At 45.6% G+C, this 14713-nt stretch overlaps 1 protein-coding gene across 1 annotated transcript in view; it reads right to left on the minus strand.

The window, feature by feature from the left end:
* Nucleotides 1-14713, minus strand: part of tesmin (testis expressed metallothionein like protein) — a 44637-nt gene that overhangs the window by 24283 nt on the left and 5641 nt on the right. Inside the window, exons 5-6 of the mRNA XM_025002659.2 lie at nt 10684-10712; nt 10512-10597 (exon numbers count right to left, since the gene is read on the minus strand). Coding sequence (XP_024858427.2) covers nt 10512-10597; nt 10684-10712 — 115 coding nt within the window. The remainder of the gene's footprint in view (nt 1-10511; nt 10598-10683; nt 10713-14713) is intronic.

Consider the following 14713-nt stretch of genomic DNA (forward strand, 5'->3'; position numbering starts at 1 on the left):
TAAATCTATCAAGCGGTTATTCAGATATAAATTTTATGAAATAATAGCGCCCCCTATCGGTAAAACCGCATAAAATTTAATACAAAGAGGCAACATCTCATTCACTATTGGGATCTAAATGCATTTTCCATAATCTTAAAGTATGGCGGAGAAATTCATAGTTAACCGTTGTGCTAGCTAGCACTGAAGTTTTTGGTTATGCGTTACTCGCACAAAATTTAAAATTTTTTAAACTTTTTGATCATCCCTTTAACAGATCGGCCTACAGATGTTATGTACCAAGTTTCACGTTGATCCAGCTTTTAATGTGGTAGAAGTACTCGAAAGTAGGTTTTGCCTTTATCGCGCAATAGCAAAAAATGTAGTTGGGCAGAAGTGGGCGTGGCCAATGTAAAAAAGATGCAGAATGATCCATAGTTTCAGGTGCCATCAAAATTTTGAGTGTAGGACTTACGGTTTATTGGCAAAAACGCGTTGTCCTGTGTTATAGCGCCCCCTAGGTATGGGACTTCATGATTTTTTTTTATCTGAGTAGCGGTAGCGTTTTTCTATCAGACTGCCTGGTTGGCTTTTGTCCATGAGTTTCTCGTTTTTTTGGGCAACGCGTTTTAGCGGAGAAGAATAAAAATAATAGAGAAGAATGAAAAATCGGTACAAAAACAATAGGGTTCCCTGCTCCGCTGGGAGCAGGCGAACGGCCATGCCTTGCATTGACCGCCCGCTTGCTTCCGCGGGCTTGGAACCCTAACAAACGAAGTAACTGGAATTCTACTCTGTAGTTGAAAACAAAAGTTACGTATGTAACTACGGTTCTATGAATCCCAGATGACCGCCAGAGGGCGGTGCTGAAAGCACTGAATGACTAATACCAGCGATGTCACAAGGAATCCTGAGCCCAAACTCACTGAGGAGACGCTGAGGACCCTTGCAGAAGAACCAGGGGTGGCCACATAAACCCTGTAAAATCTGGTGAATGTGCTTGGAGAAACCCATGTTGCAGCAGCACATATGGTGTCCAGCGGAACCATCTCATAGCTGCCCAGGAAGCAGAGACGCTCTGGGTAGAGTCTGCCTTCACGCCGACCGACAGGGAGCAGCGTCTGGCACTGTAGGCGTGGCAGATGACATCCACAATCTAGTGGGAGATGCGCTGCTTGGAAAGAGGACAACCTAGCCATGGCCCTCCATAGCACAAGAACCGCTGGTCTGAGCATCGTATACCTGCAGTGGCTGCAATGTATGCCTCCAGCGCCCTCACTGGGGACAATAATTCGGACCTATCCCCGGCCACTTCTGATGTAGGCCGAAACCTTGCGAATCTAAGTGGCTGGTTACAATGAGAGTGAGATAACAACTTCGGCATAAATGCAGTGTTGGGCCACAAGGTAACACCGAAACCATCCGGAACCCATCTGAGACATGAAGGACAGACAGAAAGAGGATGTAGCTCGCTAACCCTCTTGGCTGAGACAATAGCCAACAAAAATGCTGCCTTACACGAGAGCCACTTGAGGTCCGCCTGCACCAAAGGCTCAAATGGAGGATGGCACAGAGCTTCGAGAACCAACGGCAGATCCCAAACTGGTGCCTGTGGAACCGCCGGCGGGCACAACCTGCGAGCACCACGCAGAAAACAAAAAGCTAGATTATGGCTCCCCACCGTAAAGCCATCAAAGCCAGCTTGAGTAGATGATATTGCTGCTATATATACCTTAAGCGTAGAAGGAGAGCGGCCCTTCTCAAGAAGGGACTGGAGAAATTCCAGAACAATTGGTACCTGGCAGGATACTGGATCATCATTGCGGGCAGAACACCACTGAGAAAACAGGCGCCACCTGTTTTCATATTGCTGGCGAGTAGAGGGTGCTCTGACACACAAAATGGTGCATCTGACGGGATCCGAACACCCAGTCAGCTGCCGCCCAAACCGCCCAGTAGCCACAACCACAGCTGGAGACGTTGAGGATTGGGGTGCCAAATCACCCCCCCAACAAAGACAGCAGGTCCCTCCTGACCGGAAGACACCAGGGGCTGCTGTGACACAGGCTTTGTAGTAGTGAGAACCATGGCCGAGCTGGCCAGTACAGGGCCACCAGCAACAACCTGTGGTCCTCCCTGAAGACTCTCTGAAGGGTAGGCCAAATCAGAGGAAGGGGCGGAAAAGCGTACAGAAGGACCCTTGGCCAAGGATGAGCCAGTGCATCCTGGCCTAGAGCGCCCGATGCCCCCGTAAGGGAATACCATAGGGGACAATGAGTTGACCCCTCTGTGGCGAACAGATGTACCTCTGCTTGACCAAAGAGGTCCCAGATCATGTGCTCTACGTCGCTGTGAAGTGACCACTCCCCCGGAGAAGGTGCCTTGTGGGAAAGAGAGTCTGTTACCTGGTTGTGCTGCCCTGGCAGATACACCGCCCGCAGGGTAGGCAGGCGTGGAGAGGCCCAGTCCAGGAGATCTCTGGACACCTTCAGAAGCTGTGCTGACCTGCTGCCTCCTTGATGTTTGATGTGATAGACAACAGATGTGTTGTCTGACTGAATTAGGACATGTCTGCCCTCCAGGCGGGGCAGAAAGTGCCTCAGGGCCAAATGTACAGCGCTCAGCTCCAGCACATGTATGTGTTTGGTGCGATCCCTGCAACACCAGCGGTCCCGAACTGCTCTGCATTGCCACACAGCGCCCCATCCCACAGAGCTGGCATCTGTTGTGACCACCTCTCTGCGACACACTACCATCCCTGTGGGGACACCTTTGGACAAATAAGCCCCGTCTCTCCATGGAGTCAGGGCACGAAGACATGACCATGTCACCATGAGCCTGCGATGCCTGTGTAAGCCTGGGGTCCAAGCGGAAGCTGTTGAGCCACATCTGTAAAGGGCGCAGTGAGAGCAGCCCCAAGGGCACAACCTGAGTGGCCGACATCAGCTTGCCTAGCAGCTGCAGGAAGGCAATGTAAGGAAGGCGTCTGCCCAGCCTGAATCGACTGGCCAGCTGGAGTATGTCGTTCACCCTTCAAACAGACAGGCGAGCCCTCATGGAAGGTGAATTCAGAGTCACCCAAGAAAAGTGGTTGTCTGAGATGGAACCAGGCAGCTTTTCTCCAAGTTGACCCTGAGGCCAAACTGGGACACATGAGCAAGCAGGCGACATGTATCCCAAGAGACACATGCCCAAGAAGGGGCGCAAAGAAGCCAATCGTCAAGGTATGGAAGGACCTTCACTCCGCAGGCCTGAAGAGGGGAGAGGGCTGCTTTCTTGAACCGAGTGAAAACTCTCGGTGAAAGAGACAGTCCGAACGGGAGCCCCCAAAACTGCCAATGGCGACCCCGATAGGCGAACCTGAGGAAGCGGCTTTGTTCTGCAGCAATAGACACATGAAAATACGCATCTGTGAGGTCTATTGATGTAAACCACTCTCCCCTTGCAACAGCCTGCAGAACCTCTGATGTTGTAAGCACGTGAAAGGGCAGCACTTTCAGATACTGATTAAGTCCCCTCGGATCCAAAATGGGGCGAACGCCGTCTGTCCTCTTCGGAACGAGGAAGTAAGTTGAATATTAGTCTCTGGGTTGCCGCAGAGGATCCACTGCCTCGATTGCACCCTTAGCCAGGAGGGCGGAAAGCTCCTGGTCCAGTGCTAGGGCTTTCACCGGGTCGGCGATTACAGTCACCTTGACCCGCCGTCAGAACTGTAGCCTGTAGCCATAGGTTAGAGTGGCAACCACCCATGGATCCACAGCATGAGCAGCCTAGTAGCTGAGCTGCTGATGAGAAAAATATCCGACGGTCGGCCTGGTGGTGTCACTTTCTTTCCCCACGGCCTCTAGAGGCCCTGGGGCTCTATCTGAGCTGCTTCAGCCTTACTGCCCACCCCGATCCCTAAGATCAGCTGATCAGTCACTGCTGACAGTCCCCACAACTAGGTTGAAACTCAGAGGCGACAGAGCGTTTGCTGTTTCTGCTCCCAAGCTCTGGAACAATTTACCCCTGAGTGTCAGACAGGCCTCCTCTCTTCCTGTTTTTTTAATCTCTTTTAAAAACACACTTTTATTCTTTGGCTTTTAACACACTGTGATTTTTGTCTTTCTTGGCACCTAAAACATACCTGCTGTGAACCCGTATGTGTATGTCTCTTTTTATCTATTTATCTTTTTATCTGGTTATTTGTTTTATCTATTTCCTTTTTGCTGTTTTTATCTTTCTATTGTACAGCACTTTGGCTACCCCTGTGGTTCTTGAAATGTGCTATATAAATAAAGTTGATTGATTGATTGATTGATTGATTGATTGATTGATTGATTGGGGAGCGATGGGCAGAGACTGAGGCCTGGGCCTGCCTAGCTGGGTGGTGGACTGATCGTCCCTGCCAGATCTCCGATGTACAGCACGAGGATGAAAATCACCAGATTGATCACAACCCTGAGGCGGTGGCCGGGCGCTGAGGCCAGCCGACAGGCCTGAAAGTTGCTGTCTGGCCTGCTGTGCCTGAACAGTCCGTTCGAGCGCCTCCAGGGCGGCCGAACCGAACAGCTCCCCTGGCACCACAGGAACACTGCGGAGGGTCCTACAATATGCTTCAGTCAATGTAGACTGTGCCAGCCAGACCTGTCAACAGGCCTGAACTAGAAAGGACATTACTCGACCCAGCCCCCTGGTCATCAACGCAAAGGCCTGGAGTGCCGCGTCATTAAAGCCCATGGCTGCAGTTGCACCACCAGCATCCTGAAGGGATGCAGAGAGGGCAAACATTAGGTGCACCAAGGAATTGCCAATGCGCCCAGCAAGCGCCCCAGCGTTGTAAACTTTACAGAGTAGGTTATCTGTAACATGACATTAGGTGCTTGGGCAGCGAACATCACGACGCAAGGCTTCATCTGGTGACACAATGAGTGAGGCAACAGCCGGTTCAACCGCTGGCATTTCATCCAAGCCTGCCTCGACAGACTCGTGCATAGCCGCAAACACCCGACCATTTGTGGAGAGGCATGAAAAGGCTCTAGGGTCCCGCCAACAAGCGTGTAACTCCCTCAGGTGGAGTACCTGAGGGAGTTACACGCTTGTTGGCGGGACCCTAGAGGAATTCTGATGGAGGAACAAAAAAAGGGAGAAGGGGCCCGCCCGCGCCTGAAAAAGGCACTTCCAGGAGCTGACTTCTCCCCCTGCGGGATGTCTAGTTGCAGCTGCCTTAAGGCCATACAAATGGTGTCCTGCATCGAGCTGTCACCTGACCCACTAGCTGCACTCTGAGAGGATGAGAGTGAGCCATTCTCTGAAGCGTGAGATGACTGTGCCTCCTCTTCACCCCTAAAGTGAGAGGCAGAGGCGGCCAAAGACAGGACATCGTCCTCCGCAGCCAAGTCAGGCATGGGTGAGCGATGCTGAAAGCACTGAATGCTCCCATCACGCATGCGCCATTTGAGTAGTAATACCAACAGAGTCACACCTGTGACACATCGGCTTCATGGCTTCACTATGGCGCTTGGAGCGCCTAGGTGGGGCCACCTGTCCAGAAGGTGGAAGCTCAGTGTCACCCTCAGGACGCAACTGGGCCAGCCGGGCCACCCGCACAGCGTAGGGCATGTAACTGCAGTTCATGGAGGCATTGTCTGACAGGGCTTTCACCAGATGATCATGCCCAAGGCAGGCAGGGCATAGATCATGGCCATCATCTACCTGAAGCGCGGCCCCACAGCTCGCACAACAGTGGGAGCCTTCCATCTTTTGAGCTGCGCCCAACCACAGACAGAAAAAACCCCGGCTCAGATTGGGGAAGGGGGCAACGCTACCGCCACCAATCAAAGTGAAAACAAATAAACAAAAAGAGGCTAACACCGTTAGCTTGACCAAAACCGCAATCAGAAATTTGGCTAAAATTGGGAGAGGGTGCAAGTCGCTACCGTCACCAATTAAGCAAAACAAATAAACAAATAGAGACTAACACAGTTAGCTCGATCAACAAACTGCAGTCAGAAATTTGGCTAAAACTGGGAGAGGGGGGGAGCCGCTACCGTCACCAATCAAAGCAAAACAAAAGGAGGCTAACGCAGAAGTCAGAAACCGTGAGTTGGGAGAGGAGGAGCAAACACTATCAACACCAACAAACCGCAGAATTACCCTCACTTTGCTCCTTTCTTTTCTCTCAAGGAAAGTCAACTGTCGCAGTCCCTAGGAGGGCGATTCACCGCTGCTCCAGCCAACAGGCAATCGGGCGTCCAACGACGGTAAACTAATCCAAGGCCGATGCCATGAAACGAACCGCATGTGAGAAGAAATGAGGAACAGAGCCTCGGATGACGTTAGTATATATTGACTGGGAGATCATCTGATGTGTCAGAGGTGTGACTCTGTTGATATTACTACTCGAATGGCGCATGTGCGATGGGAACATTTAGTGCTTTCAGCACCGTCCTCTGGCGGTCAGAAGGGATGAAATAGAACTGTTTTCCATTTGATTCTGAATTGAGCTTTCTCAATTCAAAATCAGGGAGCGTGGAGTTACACGCTTTGAACTGCAGGAGCTGCTCCGTTTATGCAACAACAAAACATCCAAACACAAATTGATTTCTCTTGCAGTCTGAAATGATGTCCTTTTCTGAATGACAAAAGCACCTTGGATATCTTTCCCAGTTGTGTGGTGGGATTTGGTAATTTGCAAAATTGACCTGAGGAACTCTGGGTGCTTTGTTCCACATTTGCTTGCATAAAAAGTCCTTGTCCTCTGTAGTGGCTCATTGATTAAGGTCTGGCAAATAGGAAGATGTTTGTGGAACAAACAACTCATTCATCTCATTTACTTGACAATAGTGACAGAACATCCACCACTTTTGGTGCGAGTAAAAATGCAACTTTTCTGCATGTTTTTCAGATGATTTCAACCCAACTGAAAGAGTGGCAGGGCTTCTGTTAAACATTTGACAACCCATTAGAAGCATCTTTATGAAACTTGGTGCTGTAACTCTCCTGAAAACCTTTGAGGTGCAGCTTTGAAACTTCTCCAGCACGTCTATGATTGAACACCATGACCTGTGCAAACGTAACTTTTGCAAGTTCTGCATAATTCTGGCATCATCTTTGAAGTTTCCTGCATTTTTTTTAGGAGACACCAATTTGAATGAGTACAGTTTGTAGACTTGATCAGTTCTTCATCTTCTGTCAGAAATGCTCAACAATGGATGATTTCACAGATTTTGTGTAGCATATTTTTCAGGTTCAGGCCTTTCCTTTATAAATCCTAATTTGCAGGAAATAAAGCGCAGCTGCTGGTGCCCTGCAGACCGCCCTGTCCCCGCCAATAAAAAATATGCAAATCAGTATAAACACAATGCAGGTTTCCATCCTGTGTCCAAGCTACCATGGCAAGAAAAAATATCATATTTGGAAGTCATTCTTCCGGGTTTACCAATAAGAAGAAGCAAATGGAGTGGCAGAAGGTGACAAACGCTGTCAACGCAGCAGGAGCAGAATTGAGATGACTGTCTGAAATAAAGAAAAAATGGTCCGACATAAAAGTGGATGTCAAGAAAAAAGTGTCAGCACATCGCCGGAGTGTTTCGGCAACAGGTGGAGGGCCAGGTTTAGCAGCACTGACTCCGCATGAAGAAAGAAGCCTGACCTGTCTGGAGTAAAGGACGGCTGATCCCACCTTATTTCCTTCCTCTGTGCGAACAAAAGGACACAATATGCATTTTCGGTGCTTCGGCGCACAGATCGATGGGCAGTGAAATCTTTATGTGACAAACACTGAGGATATGTACTATTTACATTCGAGTGGGGTTTCTCCGATCCTCTAATATTCATGTGGTTTGTTTTTTGTGTGTGGTCCATTATTTTCTGAGGAGAAGTTTGGTTTGGTTTTATAGTTTGCGTTTCAATCTATCAAACAATACAACCATGACAAAACACTGGATTCTATGCTCCTTTAGTTCAATACCACTGTATGGAGTCAGATTTGAGTGTATTTAGGTGAGTTTTGACGCTTTGTAGTTTGATATTGTCCACAGAAAAAGTTTGCATAGCTGCCGCACATTTTCACACCAGCGAAAATGTGTGCGTATATTTATGGTAACTTTGACGCAAAGTTAATTTTTATACATGCCGACTTGTGCGTAAATTATGGTGCAGCACATTTTTTGTGTGCACGCACGCTTTATACATGAGGCCCCTGGCTTTTTACTTATTTGAAAATTTAGGAAAAGATAAAATAATAAATACATTTTTGGAATAAATATACTTTAAAAATAAATTCACATATACTGCCCCTTTGAAAGGCTATTTACAGTGTAGGAATAAACGCAAAACTCTGTAGTTTAAAAAAAAAAAAAAAGAAGAATATGTGGTGATTTGGAGTTTTTGTACTTCCTGGTGGGCTGTCCTGGCTCTTTGATTGGCAGTCTTCTCCACTCCTTCCACACCTGCAGAGGATTAAGCTCATCAGGAGAAGTCTGGTACTTAAGGCCATGGTGGGAACCAGATCAGCGCTGGAGCATTGGTTGCCTTGTCATAAAGTTCTCCACCTCTTTAGAAGTCTCATTTTTGTGAACTGTTTTCTGAGAAGTGTTTTTCAGTTTTTTGTACACCTTCAGGATTACCTGTTTTAACTTGTGGATCCAGTCTGGTTTGTGCCCGGAGGCCGCCACGAGCTAAGTACCTGAACCGCTTACCTATGCCTGTCTGCCAACCGTCCTGCTGCAACAAGTGAAAGGATACCTACTCTCTGCCATCCAGAAATCCGCTAACAGGAGTACCCCGCTAACAGGAAATATCTACCTTATCCACTCACCTCCACGCTGAACTCTGCTCGTCTCTCCGTAAGAAACTCTCAACAAGAAATTATCTCTGTGTTCTCTTACCTACCCTCTTCCAGAAGATTACCGAAATACTTACCCACGCCCTCTCTTCCAGATCCTGGCTTCAGTTCTCCTTCGCACTGATTTTCTCACTGTGAATAAAACCACTTACCGTAATGCTGGTCTCCCGTGTCTGTCTGACGCCGAGCTGCTCTCTTAGAAAATAGTAAGAATCCTGACAGAATAGGCTTCCCCGACTTACAAAGAGTATTATGCTGCCCAGTTGAGACAACTAGTCTGTTTATCTTCACCAAACTGTGATGCAGGAAGGAAGAAAATAGAAAGGACAACAGTTAAAGGAACCCCTAAAACAGCTTTACAAAGATGCATCAAAATGCAAAATGAGATGAAGGTCTTAAAGGATCCCAGGTTAGACATTCTTATGCAATCCTGGAAGATTGTCATAAAAGCTTGTACATTAGATGAGATATCAAAAATGTGAAATGGTGCAGCCATGACTCAGACTTTACATCAAACAAAACTGATGACAGATTTAAGTAATGCAACTTAAAAAGTTTAATTTCCTATAATTAATTTGTCCACAAGGGGGAATTTAAGAGCTTTGAGGCTCAACAAAATGATTCTGGGTTGGAGAAAGATGACTTTTAGAGATACCAGCAAGTTAAACACCACTTTAATCAAAAGTTAAAAAGAACCAGGATTCAAGATTTTTCAGGCTTTCTACAGGTATTTCTAACTAAGTCTGCATCTTGTAGTGAAATAGTTTCAAAGTTATTTAACAGGGTCCAATTGTCTAAACAAGACGGTAACATTTACATAGAGAAGAAATTGGAAACTTAAACAAATCAACTTATTTCAGCAAAAGGTTGGGAGACTATATGTCAGTTACAAAGGCCTTCTACTGAGTCTAACTCATGGTGGGAATTCTGTTGGATAAATATAGTGAAATGTTTTGTTACACCCATTCAGAAAAGACGACATGGTGATGGCGATGCTCAATGGAGGCTTTGTGGGACTAACAGAGCACACCATGGACATATCGTCTGAAACTGTACCTATTGGGATCAAATTCATAGACATGTAGAGAATGTATTTGCTTTAAAGTGTATGAATGTGTGAATGATTGTAGTGTGAAGCACTTTGGGGTCCTCAGACTAGATAAAGCACTATACAAGTGCAAGCCATTTACCATTTACCATTTAAAGGTCCCATTTGACTGCGTCACTATGTACTTGGGTGATATAAATGTTGAACGCTGGAACAGATGTAACGAAAATTGTTTATATGCTTCTGGCAGCAAGTAAAGAAGCCATCATAAGAAGATAGTTGGATTCAAAACCACCTACCATTGAAGAATGTACATTGAAGTTGTACATGATGTTTACATAATGAAGAAGATTACCTTTTCCTTCAAAGTACAATTCTATACAGTCTGGTCAAAATGGACCGAGTATGTAAAACTAGAATCAAATGAATGGTTAAAAAATATTTAAAATCAAGAGGCAACAAGGATGAGGATATTTAGACTATTTAGTCTCCACACCTTTCCATAAACTGAAGTTATCAACTGAAATATATGGAAAGTCTGTAATGTTTCATGTACTGTAAATTTTCTTGATTTGCTTTTCTTGAATAAAGATAAAGAAACAATTGTAAAAAAAGATTTAAAAAAAGAAATGTGAATGTAGATTACTAGCCACGAACCTCTTTGGTAACACTGGAAGTTGAATGTTGGTTATCTGATCTCCACACTCATCCAGGGAACAAGCTGTGTGGTAGTACAGAGGAAACTACACACAAAAAAACTAGTATTGATTCAGTTAATGAACATTCAGGACGGTAAAGACTGAGGAGAAGCAATGAACTATTTTCTTACCTGACTGGGAGTCTCCAACACACTGAGATCTAAAAGACAAACAACGACAAAAAGTAAATGAGTCCTAAGACCCAAGTTCAATCAACAAAAGTTAAAGATTTTTGGACATTAGTTATGAAGAAAAATGTTATCTGAAATGATCTGGAGATACCTTTTCCCCATCTGACACCGATATAACAATTTAACAAATGCATCAGTTTCACAAATGACAACCAAAACTATTTAAATTACACTTTTTTTAAGCAACACTATAAAACTTGGACACTTATAAAAATATATACCGTTTTTTCTGCACTATAAGGCACACTGGATTATAAGACACTGTCAATGAATGGTCCATTTTTAAACCTTTGTCATATATAAGGCGCACCGGACTATAAGGCGCATTAAGCGAAACAAAACAGCCGTCTTTTCGGAGAATACGGCATTGATGTAAGCATTAAGTATAAACACCTACAGCACTCGCTCAGGTCCGTGCTGTGCACGGAGCCCTGCGCAACACTACAAAGCACAACTATAACTGAGCCTTACTGCTGTAAGCGGTGTGGCTATGTAGTTTACCAAAGTCGTACTAAAACATTACGACTTCTTACAAATATAAGGCGCTCCAGATTATAAGGCGCACTGTTGTTTTTTGAGAAAATTGAAGGCTTTCAAGTGTGCTTTATAGTCTGGAAAATACGGTATACAAAGCATTACTTAAAAGAAATAAACAAGAGTAGTTCTGCACATAACAGCAACAAGCTGCATTTATAGAAGTGTGTAGAAACTTCACTTGTGTCAGGTTCTGTGGTGACGGAGACGAACCCTGAGTGCAGACTCATAATAAAGAAAAAAACTAATTTATTAAATAAAGAAAAACAAAACAAAAGCTGACGTGGCAGCAACGAAAACAGAAACAAAAACCAAAAGGCACGGCAGGGTAGGACATCAAAGAACCAAGGCACGGAGAATAACAACAACCAACAGACAGCAAACAACAAACAATGAACCGACAGAGTGTGGAAGTGATGACCGGGTATTTAAACACTGGGAATAATTAGGAGAAGTGGAAACAGGTGGAATGAGTAGCAATTACCGGCAGGTGAAGGTGGGCGTGGCAGGAGACCGAGTGAGTGACAACAGGGGAGGAGTGAATGCTGACAACAACACAAACTGGAAAAACCAAACTAAAACAAAAACCAAGACCACAACAAAATATAAAGAAAACAAAACCGAAAACACAAAAAATCCAAATCCTCACAACTTGAACATGTAAATTACACAGTATAACTGAGACAAGTCTCATTTTTTCTCTGACTATGCATGCTATTTATTATTTTTATTATTAAAACAGTGTTTAGGTGAATAAATAAATAAACCTTTACATTTTAGTGCCAGTAAGGAGCCGGTGCTTGTGAGGCTGAGCGATACCAACTAGATATAGTTGGGCTCATCTCTATGCACAGCTTGGGCTCTGGAACTCAACTCCTGGAGAGGGGCTGGATTCTATCCTATTCTGGAGTTGCCCAGGTAGAGAGGTGTCGATCTGGTATGTGGATACTCAGAAAACCCTGGCTGAGCACCTTGTCATTGGAGTTTTCCCCGGTGAATAAGAGGGTCGCCTCTCTGAGGTTTCAAGCTGCAGAAGGAAAGGTTCTGACAGTTGTTTGTTCTTACACTCCAAACAGCATCTCGGATTATCCGGCCTTCTTGGAATCTCTAAATAATGTGTTGGAAGGGGCGCCATCTGGGGATTCTGTTATTCTCCTAAGTGACTTCAATGCCCATGTGGCCAATGACAGAGTTATCTGGAGGAGGGTGATTGGGAGGAATAACCTCCCTAATCAGAATCCAGTGGTAAGTTGAATCTGGTGGAAGGCGAGACTGCAGGACAGACATGGTAAATCCAAATGAGAGTTTTTCAAATGTCCCGGGGGTGGTCGGGGACATGGAATCCGAATGGGTCATGTTCAGGGCCCTTATTGTAGATGCGGCTTTTAGGAGCTGTGGTCTGAAGATCATTGGTGCCTGTCGTGGTGGCAACCAAAGGACATCAGTGGTGATGGAGGCCGTCAACCTGATGAAGGAAGCCTTTGGGCTTGTGGGCCTATGCTTGGTCTGGGTGGGGAACAGCTGACCCAGATTGGGTATTTTGTGGAGTGGTGGAAGGAAAACTTTGAGTATTTTCTTAATGTGATCACCATGTTTACCTTTGAGAAGGCTGAACAACCTCTCCACAGACGCATGGTTCAACACCGGAGAGCGACCTCTTCAGGACAAGACTCAGCTGTTCACCTACACCTCAAGGATAAGGATTTTGAGCATACTTGCCAACCGTCCCGCATTAGGCAGGACAGTCCCGCATTTAGCCCCCCGTCCCTTGTCCCGCATCACCCTGTGCGGGACAGCCAAAAGTCCCACATTTGGCCGTCCCACACCACACTTTGTATTTCTCATGCAAAAAAAAAAAAACGCACACTGCCTTTTTGTCATTTTAACGCTATATTTAGCGAGTTTTCAGATCCCTCTACCATTTTTTTAAAGCGACTAGCAACAAATCTAATGACTTTGGCGGCTACATGTGAGAAAGCACTCATTCTGCAGCGTACAGTAAGCCCCGCCCACTTCCCCAAGCACTGACAGCTGTCAATCTCACAGTAGAGAGGAGACCCGCTCCACTCTGTGTCCAACGTTGCGCTCCCGCGCGCGCCCCCTCAAGCACGCCTGGGAGCGCGATTATTTTCGTGTGAGTCGTGTTGTCATCTGATGACAGAGAGCTAAAGATGGAGAGGCAGAAAGATAAAGATGTAGGCATGAAAGAAAACTTTTCAAAGTAGTTGAAAGACAGCAGGAAGTTCTGTCTGATCATAAAGAGGAGGAGGCCTTGAAATGTTCAGGTTAGCTAAAGCTACTAATTACTAATAAATAACAAGTTACAACTTACTGATCAGTATTTACAATATAACAGCTGAGAGGATGGAGAGAAAGAATCAGGACAGACAGGAGAAGGAGACAGGTTGGACTAATGTTAGCTGGAAGTGTAGAAACAGCCACGTAATACCAAAGGGTTTATTTTAAAATATTGGTTATATTGAAAAAGTGCATTAGCAAGATGTGTAATTTATTCAAAGCTAATTAATAATACTTGCTTGACTATATGACTTGGAGGAGAAAAACACAAGTAAGGAATGAAGGAGACAGACATGAGGTCGGTGCATGATGTTTTAAAGACATGATCAGCTGATGAATAGATAAGCTGTCTCTGGCAAATCTTTTTATAAACAACTGTATATATTTGGGCATACAGACTTAAACACAGATAATGTAATACTTAAAATGTGAATGTGTGTGTGTGGTTGGTTTTTTGGAACTAATATTATTATCTTTCAGAATATGTTAGAATTCTGGAAAATGTATCAAAGAACCAGGGCTTTGTTGGCAGTAATGAGGATATTGTCGTAGTTTGTTGTGGCGAATAAAGAATAGAGCTTTAAAGGAAAACTTTGGATTTACTGGCCAGTCTTCTACAGACACTTATCAATCAAGACATAATAAGAATCTGGATACAGGCAGCTGAAATGAACTTCTTCTATAGGGTGGCTGGTCTACACGTTAAAGATAAGTTGAGGAGTTTGGAATAGAGCTGCTGCTGTCATGGTTTTTGGTGTTTGTGTAAACTTTTGTTTTGTTTCTGGTTTTCTGTTAGTTTCTGTGTTCATGCCCTGTCACTCTCCACCTCCCCAGTACTTTTCCTGTTATGTCTGCCACGCCCATCTCCACCTGCTTGTAATTATTCTCACTCACCTGTGTCCATTTTCCTCATTATCCTAGGATAATGACCATCAGCGGGTCAGTCGGACGCCGCCGCCACAGAACCATCGGCGGGTCAATGTGACGCCGCCGCCACAGAACCATCAGCGGGTCGGTCTGACGCCGCTGCCGTCGCTCCACCAGCATTGGTCTCTGTGGGGATCGGCCAGGACGTCGCTCCACCACTCTTCGTCTCTGTGGGGGTCGGCGACCACGATGCCCCACCAGCCTTCGTCTC

The sequence above is a fragment of the Kryptolebias marmoratus genome, linkage group LG11 (assembly GCF_001649575.2).
Source record: "Kryptolebias marmoratus isolate JLee-2015 linkage group LG11, ASM164957v2, whole genome shotgun sequence".
Taxonomy (NCBI): Eukaryota; Metazoa; Chordata; class Actinopteri; order Cyprinodontiformes; family Rivulidae; genus Kryptolebias; species Kryptolebias marmoratus.